Genomic DNA, 11,699 nt, shown 5'->3' with positions numbered 1-11,699 from the left:
TGGAGACTTATCCTGTAAAGTTTTACAAGATCCTGAACGTTTGGAGATACAAACTGTCCGGATGGCGAGTGTGTAAAGAGAGAGTGTGTATTCATGCTTTCAAAGGAAATAAAGTGAAGCATGACCGAGCTTGTTGCGTAGAAGCAAAAAGAATGTGTTTTAGAAAAGACAAGCAATGTAGTTTTGGGATCCTGGTCTGTAGCTTCTTGAAAAATTCTTGACTTGACATTCAAGTGACCTGAGTCACGTTTCTTTTTTTTTTTTGTATGTTCAAATAAATTACTTTTTTGTCATGTTTTCTGAGGTAAATGTATTACACAATCATGTAAGTTTAGTGCTCATGATGCAAAAGTCCACTCATGAGACGTTTTCTCGAGATTAACTGATTTGAATTTGGACTTCCTGCCATGTCTTCCTGTCTAACAAATAATGTGCACCTGGACTTGTCTCTCAGTGATGTATTGAGAACTCAAACAGCTGCCAGGGCGGTTTAGCCACAATGACAAGCAAAAATCCGAATCAAGATCAAGATCACAAACAAGAAAAGAAACCATTGTGTGGACAAAACCAGAGTGGAGGAACAAAACCCAGGGAATCAAACACAGTAATAACAATGGATTGGTATTGGGTGTGAGCATATACTTCACAACCAGTCGATGAATGTGTGTGTGTGTGTGTGTGTGTGTGTGTGTGTGTGTGTGTGTGTGTGTGTGTGTGTGGTTTGGGTGATGTTCTTGTAAGCTGAAACCTGAAATAATGTTCATGCTTTTTATGTTTTTTTTTTAATGCATGTTGTTTGACCAGAGGTCATTCCATCATTTTGAAAGCAACCAGAAAGTTGCTGCAGAGCTCAAATGAAGCTGACTAGCTTTTGACCTGGTCCTGGATATTATTAGAGCTCGATTGATTCATAAGTTGTGGTGATTAATTGGCACTTATAGTTGATTGCTAGGCAAAAATAAATGTGTTTAAAGTGTTGGTATTGTGTCAATAAAACTCTTCAGAGCATCTGAGGAACCTTAAAATCACAATGAGCCTGCAGTCTGGTTTTACATTGCATTATTTTAATCATTATTAAAAACCCATGTAACAAGGAAGGGACACTCCGTTTGAATCCAACACATAATAAAAACATTTCGATTCCGTTAATACAGCTTGAGTTTTAAAGCAGCACTTTCAAGACAATTCTTTTCATTAAAAACAGCTTGTCTAGACCAGTTCAATCACAATAATCATACACAAGTGCCACGTGTGAGGAAAGAGCCCTGACGTTTTTACCAGTGAAGGTGAAAAGAATTTCTACAATGTCACAGAACTCGTTCTCATGCTGAACAATGGGCTGTCAGAAAGCGATCTGTAAAATATTCCGTATCAGATCGACTTCTGTTCGAAACTCAAAGCAGAAACGTGTAAAAAGATGAAGAACTAAATTCAGCAGAAGTTAAAGCAGATACAAAAAAAACCTGTGGTTTAATCAATCATATAGGTTTAAAGTTTAAGTTAGGGTTAGGATTAGGATTAGGGTAAAGAGTAGAATTGGGGTTAATGATGTGGTTAGGTTATGGTTAGGTAAGATTATATTAGGATTAGGTTTAGGATTACTCAGGCATTTGATTACTGCACTGAGGCGGAGATTTTTTTTAAGTCAATCTTAATCTTAATCTTAGTTAAATCTGATGCAGCAGCTTCAGGACGCCAGTGGAGGGTTTGAACACCTTATTTTAGTAGTAAGTTGTAAGAGTATTTTTTTTTTCGTTTATTTATTTATTCATTAGTTTACTTAATAGTTTTTTCATATATTTTATATAAACATTTTGCTATTTGGATTGATCATTTAGGTCATATAACAGAATGATGGTTCACTCGTACTAATTGGTGACTGGTCATGTTATCGATGAGGTAATAAAAGCAGTTACTTAATTGGATGACACACAAAATAATTGCACTTTATAATAAATGTGCACTTTATGTGCACGCCCACTTCAGTTCGAGTCTCACAAAATTTCTGTTTTTCCTCCATTAGTTTTTCATCAAAGTGCATTGATGATGTTGCACTTCCATTCTTCTCGTTTCTCCTGAATTTGAAGTTAAATGTCTGATTTCCGCAGTTAAGCTGTAGTCATTTATCTAGAAGCAGAACTAATACAATGTCTTCACACTGCAATATACCCAATAAAAAAAAAAAGACTTATTCTACAGCCCTTATTAGATATTATGATGTTCTCCAGGTTCTCCAAGTTTCTCCTGCAGGAAAAGCATCTCACACCCGTTTGTATGTGTGAAGGACGTTGTTGCATCTTGGACATGTGTGTTTGATGTCCTTGCAGGAAGACACGCAGAAGGGAATCAAGCAGAAAGGCCAAATGCTGCAGAGAGACAGCAAAGAAAGCATTAAGTGCGGTGTGTGTTTGTATGTGTTTGTGTGTGTTTGTGTGTGTGTGTGTGTGTGTGTGTGTGTGTGTGTGTGTGAAAGGTCTTAGATCTTACAGGCAGAAGAAGAGCGTCCCAACCACTATCCAGGTGAGGACTCCATTGATAGGTTTAGTTACCGTGACCACCTGCTGTTGGCAGAATCTACAAAATGTCGCAGCAGGTAACGATTTCATAGGAGCCTGAATCGCTACAATTAAACACACACACACACACACACACACACACACACACAGTTATTTTTTGACTTTTTAATTTTACAGCATGATTTGTAACATTTCTCCGAGTTTTATTGATGTGGGTTTTTGGGGGGTTCTGCCATTGCTGAGATAAAACAGGAAATAAGATGAAAAATAAGTGATATGATTGGCTAATCCTAACCCTAAATCTAACTCTAATGCTAATCAAAATCTTAATCCTAAAACTAATTCCTAAATCCTAATTCTGACCCTAACACTAATCCTAACCCCAAATCTGACCTTAATTCTAACCCTCATCTTCATTCCAAGCCTAACCCTAATCCAAAACATCTTAAAGTTCACAATGGACATTGTCTCAAAGCAGCTTTACAGAATGTAAGAATTATCACACACACACACACACACACACAAATTAATATAAGTGAATGATGTGTGTGTATCACTAAGCCTGGGGCAACTGTGGGAAGGAAAAACTCCCTTAGATGGTATGAGGATGAAACCTTGAGAGAACCTCGTAAATTAGCTCAACATCTCAACAGCTCAAGATGAGATTATCATAGATCCAACACCAACTTCTCCATTCCAGAGCCTTTAAACATATAAAGATGAAGAAACAGCAGATGTAGAATGTTTTTCAGGGACAATTAAGAGGTTGTTTAGTCCAATGTCCAAACTTTGCATAAAGTGTGATCCAAATGGTGCTGGTGCGTCTCTGGATAGTTCAGGATTTTTGCGGGTTGACATTTACTATATACTGTAACATAAATCCTAACCCTAATTTTAATCCAAATCTTAACCCTAATCCTAATATTAACTTCAACCCTTACTTTAATCCTGACCCTAAACCTATTTTTAACCCCAATCCTATCTCTAATCCTAATCTTAACCCCAATTCAAATTCTAAAATTAACCTTAATCCTAACCCCGATCCTAACTCTGATCCTAATCATAACTCCAATCCTAACTTTGATCCTGACCCTAACCCTAATCTTAACTCTGATCCTAATCATAACTCCAATCCTAACTCTAATCCTGACCCTAACCCTAATCTTAACCCCAATCCTAACTCTGATCCTAATCATAACTCCAATCCTGACCCTAACCCTAATCTTAATCCCAATCCTAACTCTAATCCTAATCTTAAAATCAAAACCAAATGCAGAATGAAAGATGGCATAAAAACATTCTTTTACACAAACACAAAAAAAAAGCTCATGAACAGTGAGACTAGTGAACAAACAAAACCCTGATGCTAATTCCAACCCTAATTCCAACCCAAATCCTAATCTTAAACCAAATCCTTACCCTAATCATAATTTTAAACTCAAACCTAACCCTAATCCAAATCCTAACTATAATTTTAACCCTAACTCTAATCCAATCCTAAACTAAATCTAAACTCCCAGTACTAATCCTTACCCAGTCCTACACACTATTTTTAAATAAACACCATTAAAGACCATACAGAGCGAGACTAATGCACAAACCTGCCCCATACCTGCCCCATACCTGCCCTGTACCTGCCCCGGACCTGCCCCAGACCTGCCCGGTACCTGCCATGGACCTGCCCTGTACCTGCCATGTACCTGCCATTGACCTGCCCCGTACCTGCCATGGACCTGCCCTGGACCTGCCCTGTACCTGCCCCGTACCTGCCCTTTACCTGCCCTGAACCTGCCCCAGCATCTCCTGCCTCGCTCACTGTAGTCAGACATAAAGTATGCTACGTCTCATAAATTCTGTGTTTACACTTAGATTTTTAGAATGCATTGGATCAGGATCAGGATCAGGATCAGGATCAGGATCAACTCCACCTACAGGACATTTGGTTTTTTGCTTTGTTGTTGTGTTTTTGAATTTTCTTTGTAATTTAGATTGAGTTTTTGGTCTCGTTGTAAATTTCATGTGGAGTTTTGATATAACCGCAGAACTCTTACCCACAGGAGCCGGAGCATTGACCACTGCCATCGCTGGTGGGGCCTGGACGTATACAGGAGGTGGAGGATGCTCGATGATCACTTGAGGTTGAGGTTGCTGGATGATCATAGGAGGTGGAGCCTGCTCGATGATCATTTGAGGTTGATGTTGCTCGATGATCATAGGAGGGGGCGCAGCCTGATTAATGACGTAAGCCATGTTGTCTCATGCACTGATTCTGATATGAGAATAAAGAGAGAAAAACACTGAAATGCAGATTCACAGAATGCTGAAGGATTTTACACTGTAGTGAGTGGATGAAGTTTACAGAGCGATAACTGACAATATGGACAGTGTGTAGAAGTGTGTGTGTGTGTGTGTGTGTGTGTGTGTGTGTGTGTGTGTGTGTGTGTGTATGTGTATGTGTGGAATGTAAACCTGCCAGTCTGGAACACAATGTGTGTGTTTGTGTGTGTGTGTGTGTGTGTGTGTGTGCGTATGTGTGTTCAATAATGAAAGAAACACATTCCACATTCAATAATGAAAGAAAATCCAAATACATGAATATCTTAAACTATATTATATCATATAATTTATAATGAAAATAATGATAATAATAATTATATATAATAATATATTGTAAAATTTATATTAATTCAATTAAATTTGATACTTTTTATTTATAATATATCTATTATTTATTTTGATTTTATATATTGTCCTATTTCATTATTATTTATTCTAATCCTATTCTGTCTTTTCGATTCCTTTAATGCTGCTTTAAAAAAACTATTCTTTCAATCTATAATCGCTCCGATACTGGTTTCCTTATTTATGGTTATCATTTTATTAGCAATTTTTCATATTCAACTGATATATTAAATCTTATTCCTGCTCATTACAGCACTGCATGCAGGTGCAGTTAGTCTGATTATTTCAATGCCTGATCTCAAATGTTAATTTTTCCTGAATTTATTCAGCAAAAATCAGCCCAAAATCATCTCTCAAAACATGATTCTGTTCATTCTTTTGTCATCCGATCGAATAAACCAAACTCTTTCCAAGCGCTTTCTTGACTCCTTTCTCAGATTTAAACAATACATTCAGAACTTTTTTGCATTCTTTAAACGAAGTATGTTGACTTTTTCAAACCTACACACACACACACACACACACACACACACTTACCTCTGTGCTGAGTGTCTGTCCTCTGTGTTCCACGCTGAAAAAATGAGACTAATGTTGCCACAGTGTGTCGTTCGTCAGACTCTTTCTCCACACCTCCACACCTCTTTTACGTCCTGAGAGAAAATGAAAGAAGTGAACAGGGAAATAGAGATAGAATTAATAAACAGATTTCAGATTCAAGATTTTTTCATGTATTATTTCCAAATATTATGAAATCATAAGTCAGAGAAACCATGGCAGCCTTCATTGTAATATAATACAGTTAATCATGCGTCTCAGTTCTGTCCGATCTCGAATTGTTCGATAAACTCCTGACTTTGGGATGCAGTTCTGTGTTTGAATCTAATGTAAATTCGATTGAACTCTATTCTATTTAATACGCTCAATTCCACTCATATTCTTATCCATTTTTACGTCCAAAAACTGCACACATTTTTACATTCATAATTGCTTATATACAGTATAGATAGATTCGATATGATTAGATTAGATTCAACTTTGTTCTCATTGTGCAAGGTACATATACAGAGCCTGAAATGCAGTTACCATCTAACCAGAAGTGCATAAGTGGCATTTATAATTTACAATAAATAGTAGTATGTTAAATAAGGGGATGGGGTCCATATGTACAGGGGTGAGGGGGAATTATGTACAGTAGGTGCAGTAGATAATAATATATGTGTATATAGTAATATACAATATACTGTGCAAAGATTGTGTATAGATGTCGGGAGATGACACTCAGATGACATGAATATCTGATATAGTTATGTACCAGTATAAATGCTGTATGACACAGTATATACAGTATAAATATGGGTGGAATGTACAGTAGTGCGGTGATTAACAAGTTACGGATAGTGCAAAAATGCATAAACCGTGCAAAAAAAACTAACAAACAGAAAGTGACAATGCAGTAGTGTATTTTGACATTGTATGCTGATCAGCTGTTCAGTGCAGTAACAGCTATAGAGGGTTAAAAAGGCTAGAGGACATGAACTTTTATTTTACACTTTACACCCGAATAAATGTGTTCTGTTATTTGTATACATTTTTCACCTTGAGATCTCTCTCTCTAATGTTTTTCCCTGCGACGAACAGATAGGAGTTATTTAATACTTCACAATGAGGGTGTGTCTAACGAGGTAAATTATAAAAAAGAGGCACATGCACATTACCAACACGAACATAGCGCTCGTACTGAGATTACAAACCCAGCAGAGTTCATCTAACATCTTTAAAACATCCTAAAGATCAGCGACATTACGATCAGAAACTGGTATTCGGGGTGCAATTTTGCAGTCAGTCTCATCTCAAACATTCATACTGTAACAGCTAATAACATTGAAGAAAGTAGAGAAACATTCCCATGTTTATATTCATCAGATTCTCATAAACCCAGGTTCGTGATTTAACTGATTTGTCTATATCATTGATCTGTAATGGCACTTTATAATTAGTATTGTGTAAATCAAATGATAACGGGTTCCACTTGGAATCTGGGTCTACTCAAAGTTACAGCCTTGTTGCAGTTTTCTCTCAACACCATCACTTCCGGCTTCCTCTGGTCACCTCATTAAAGATACATTTCTAACTTGAAAATGTATATTTAGTTTTGATATAGCCAAATTGGGCTTGGTTCTGATACTAAACCTGGATCTAAAGGTAGGAAAAGGGCTTCCAATGTAAAACCTGAGCCAATTAAAGTATGTAGATATTTTGTGGTGACCCCTAATGGCAGTAGGTAAAGGATATTAACAACATAATGGGAATTTGTAGATTTCTGTAAAGCTGATGGCAATGTCCATTATTAAAAGCTTATATATATATATATATATCACCTGACCTTTGCTGCTATCGGGCGTCTCTGTGGCGAGCAACAATTTTAATTCTCAAATCCTCAGAGTGTCTTAGCCATGAGGTACAGCTGTTATCAATGAGGGTGTACTCACTTTTGTTGGCAGTTATTTAGACAATAATGGCTGTATGTTGAGATATTTTTAAAGGACACTAAAACATTACATACTGCAAATTGACTAAAATACATCCAAGTTCAATTTCTATGGTATTGTGCCTTGAGAAGATATATTAAAATGGTTGCTAAATTGTGAGGGTTGTACTCACTTTTGTTATTGTTACTATATATATATATATATATATATATATATATATAGTATAGTATATATATTGTTACTATATATATTATATATATTTGACAGACTCTGTATATTTGACAGTGTTAATCTGTTCAAAAGAATTGCCCAGTAAAAGTTGCCTTTAATAATTAATTTCAAATTAAAAGGCAAAATCTGACCCATGATCAATACTGTTGGTACAATTTTTTTAAATACACCACTCTTATGATTCCGGTAAACAGTTGTTTCAGCTTCCGAGCATAAAATGTTGGGATGTGGATGAGCCGGTGAGGTGACATATTTCATTCAGTTATTTGATGAATGATAGAAATGTTAGACAATTGTTTTTGTGTTTGTGAGAGAGAGAAAGAGACAGACGGAGAAAAAGAGTATAGGCAGGAATGTACACCTACAGGTTATGAAGTTACAGCTGAGTGGGATCTACCTGCATAAACACATGTACACTAAATCATATAATAATCTTTTTAATGTGTAAACCCACAAAAAAAAACCCGTCACAAACTACCAGGAGGAGATAGACTATAGCCCAACAAACTCTCTCCAGAACTCTCGGGAGCAGCAATACAGGTCCTATTGTGCTCTGTAAAATCTTCTCTATATTTGCTTCACAGCTTCCGGGTGGAGCCTCCATTCCCCAGGCCTTGGCCCTTGCCTTAAAAGTGAGTCTGGTCCTTGATTCAACCGCCCTGGGATGTATTGTGCTTTCAGTGAGAGTAGCTTTTCTTTGGGCCACAGGAGGATCTGTCATGCCACCTTGTAAAGGAGGTGAGAGCGCAGACCCCCCCTGGTGGTTTATGTAGGAGACCACCGATGTGTTGTCCATACGGACCAGCACATGACGGCCCCTTAGGTCTGAAAGGAAATGCTTCAATGCAAGAAGCTCCAGGCAGTTGATGTGCCACGAGAGATACGGCCCTTTTCTTAGACCTTGGGCCAACCCGTAAGAGAGGCGTCCATTGTTAACGTTAAGCGACAACAAGGAGCCCCCAACACAGGTCCTTGTACCAGGAACCCGAAATCTCTCAACATGTCTAAGGCTCGTAAGGCTCGCTGTGTGACCTTGATTGTGCGGAGGGGGTTGCCCTTTCGGAGAACCCTCTTTACACTTTTCTTGGCATTCAGTCTTAACTTCTATTCCTTCATATGGGCAAGAATGACATGTCGATCCTGGGGCCACCGGGTACTCTGATCGATCTAAATATCAACCAGTCGTTGATAATGTTCAGTATGCGAATGCCCCGGAGTCTCAGAGTAACCAGAGCGGCATCCACACACTTTATAAATGTGCAAAGGGAAAGTTCAAGTCTGAAGGGAAGGACCCGATATTGGTAAGCTTCGGTCCCGAAAGCAAACTTTAGCAACTTCCTGTGTAAAGGAAGGACCCAACCCATATAAAGCATAACTTCATGGAGCTGTCTTTTTGTACAAGGGCATCATCCTGCTGGAACAGGTTTGGGTCTCCTAGTTCAAGTGAAGGGAAAATGTCATGCTTCCACATCTAAAGACGACTGAATTGTGTGCCTTCGTTTTTGTAGTAACAGTTTGGGGAAGAACCACATATTAGCTAGATGTATAAGTAATCCTGAAGACTGTTCGCACAATGAGTGGATCAGGAGTGATCAACATATAGCAGATGTATGCAAATGATGTATACATAATAATTCATATTTCATAATTCATTCATTTCAAATTTAAGCAATGTCAGTATCGATCTCTCTCTCTCTTTCTCTCTTTCTCTCTCTCTCTCTCTCTCTCTCTCTGTCTCTCTCTCTCTCTCTCTCTCTCTCTCTCTCTCTCTTTCTATCTCTCTTTCTATCTCTCTCTATATCTATATTTTTTTCTTACTTTCCCTCCACCCAGGTTGTTTACAGGAACTTACACAGACGGCATGTTTAACATTCCTGAGATATTCCAAAAGGACTAAGCAGCTTAATTTACCTCACTCTCACCCCTGACGTTCTGATGAGTAATTAGCGAGACAGAGTACATTTGCTTCCTTTACTCAAGAACGCAGAAAGGAAACCCTGTGAAATTGTTGTATAACATATTTGCATTTATGGATTTGGGAGACGCCCTTATCCAGAGCGACTTACAACTGAGCAATTGAGGGTTAAGGGCCTTGCTCAAGAGCCCAGCAGTTGAAGATTGCTGGCACTCTGTAATTGGAATAACAATTCTTGACCTGCTAATTGACGACTATTGACCTAAAGAGTTCATCAGAATCAGAATCAGGTTTATGGGCCAAGTGTGATGACACACACAAGGAATTTGGTTCCAGCTGTTGGTGACTTTTAAAAGTACAGACATAAATGAAACTTTACATTTAGCTTGGACTATACAAGACAAAACAGACAATACAAGACGAAAACAGACAATACGAGTATTAAATAGGAATACAGATTATATTACAGATCAGTAATTTATATAAAGTGTAAGAGTGCTTATTGTGTATTTGTGTAAAATAAAGAGGTTACTTTAAAACTTTTGTACAATATACAGCAGCAATAGTGTGTGTAACATATGTGGATGATGTGATGACTGAGTGTTTATAATGCAGTACTTATAGATATAAATCAGGGCATATAATTAAGGTCAGTTGTTAATGATGGTGGTTGACTGGAAAAATAAACTTTCCTATGTCTGGTAAATAAAGTTCTGTAGCGCCTTCCAGAGAGAAGTTGAAAGAGGTTAGATCAGGTTTCTGAGACCAATCAAAGGGTGTCCAAACTTATACATTCAACAACTTCTAGTTCATCAATCAATCATCATCTGCGCAGACAAAAGTGCTTCGGAGGCTGTAAGAAGTGAAACCAGTAGGTTCCTGAAATCTCATCAGTTCACCATTGACTTCCATTGAGATATTTCGACAATTATTATAACTTCTAAACCTTCAAAGCTAGATTCACCAAATTCAGTTGAGGCGATCTCCAGGAGATCAATCTGTATTTCTTTTAGACTGATTTGACTTAGAAGTTTTTGAAAGTGGATTATCAAACATCTGATTGAAAAATCGCATCGACACTGAGTTAATGTACCTGTAACATTTTATCTTTCCCTTCAGCTCGTAAAGCCTCAGATGCAGTTTCTCAGCCCGGCTGATGATAGACATTTGTCCTTACATAAGTATGTACCTGCTCCAGAATAGTTTTTGCCACAAATTATAAATAATAAACGAGTTTTTTTAAATGAACTGATTGAAATGATAAAATTGGTTCTGTTGGAAAGTGACAAAGTTGCTGCACTAATTATGTATTTATTTGTTTGTTTTTATGTTTAGTTTATGATAAATTCATCAATCTAAAGCTATAATAATAATAAAAAACTGTTGTATATTTACACATTTTGCAAGCAACGTTTAGAGCTGAATTTATTGCATAAACTGTTGCCCCCTAGTGGAAGAGACTGTCGCTTTAATACATGCTTCCTATATTTAATTCAAATCCAAAAAAATGACTGTAATTTATAGTGTTATAAAGTGGCCTATGAATTTAATAGTAGAGAGAAATCCACTAGAGTGAGAATACACTGATGAAAGATGGTGTCATAACATTAAACAGATACTTCAGTGAATGTCATTTCAATTCGGTGAAATGTCATACCCAGTCCTGTCCACTACATGGCAGTGCTGACTAATCTTTGAGACAATTAGGCAAACTCAGAAAACCTAAAGCGTTCTACCTAAATGCCTAAAACCTGCCATTTTGTGTGTTATTACATTTATGACTAATCAGCATTACGATTTTTTCATTATGGAAGCTCAAATTGGCCAAAAGCTCCTTTGGATTTCATTGAAATAAAATTCTGACTG

At 37.3% G+C, this 11,699-nt stretch overlaps 1 protein-coding gene across 2 annotated transcripts; it reads right to left on the bottom strand.

Annotated features, from left to right (window-relative positions):
* Positions 1-1,042: 1,042 nt before the first annotated feature.
* On the bottom strand, positions 1,043-5,867 carry LOC124378441 (uncharacterized protein DDB_G0276477-like). Of its 2 annotated transcripts, XM_046838151.1 has the most exons (4): positions 5,736-5,866; positions 4,568-4,785; positions 2,488-2,620; positions 1,043-2,366 (listed from the first exon to the last, which is right to left on the bottom strand). In XM_046838151.1, exons 2-4 carry the CDS (start codon positions 4,764-4,766, stop codon positions 2,261-2,263), a joined length of 438 nt encoding a protein of 145 aa, XP_046694107.1. In that variant the 5' UTR covers positions 4,767-4,785; positions 5,736-5,866; the 3' UTR covers positions 1,043-2,260. The 2 variants fall into 2 exon arrangements, with proteins under 2 accessions (XP_046694107.1, XP_046694108.1); XM_046838152.1 differs by lacking the exons at positions 1,043-2,366; positions 2,488-2,620 and adding an exon at positions 3,074-3,219 and having other exon boundaries at positions 5,736-5,867.
* Positions 5,868-11,699: the final 5,832 nt, after the last annotated feature.

The sequence above is a fragment of the Silurus meridionalis genome, chromosome 24 (genome assembly GCF_014805685.1).
Source record: "Silurus meridionalis isolate SWU-2019-XX chromosome 24, ASM1480568v1, whole genome shotgun sequence".
Classification (NCBI taxonomy): domain Eukaryota; kingdom Metazoa; phylum Chordata; class Actinopteri; order Siluriformes; family Siluridae; genus Silurus; species Silurus meridionalis.
This window is presented reverse-complemented; position numbering and strand designations above follow the sequence as displayed.

What these genes read in the sequence shown, in the direction of transcription:
- LOC124378441 (XM_046838151.1), bottom strand. Translation starts at nt 4,766, where the DNA reads ATGGCTTACGTCATTAATCAGGCTGCGCCCCCTCCTATGATCATCGAG. An exon ending in CAATGCTCCGGCTCCTGTGG is followed by an intron (nt 2,621 to 4,567) that starts GTAAGAGTTCTG and finishes GTTTAATTGTAG; the next exon opens with CGATTCAGGCTCCTATGAAA. An exon ending in GGGACGCTCTTCTTCTGCCT is followed by an intron (nt 2,367 to 2,487) that starts GTAAGATCTAAG and finishes GTCTCTCTGCAG; the next exon opens with CATTTGGCCTTTCTGCTTGA.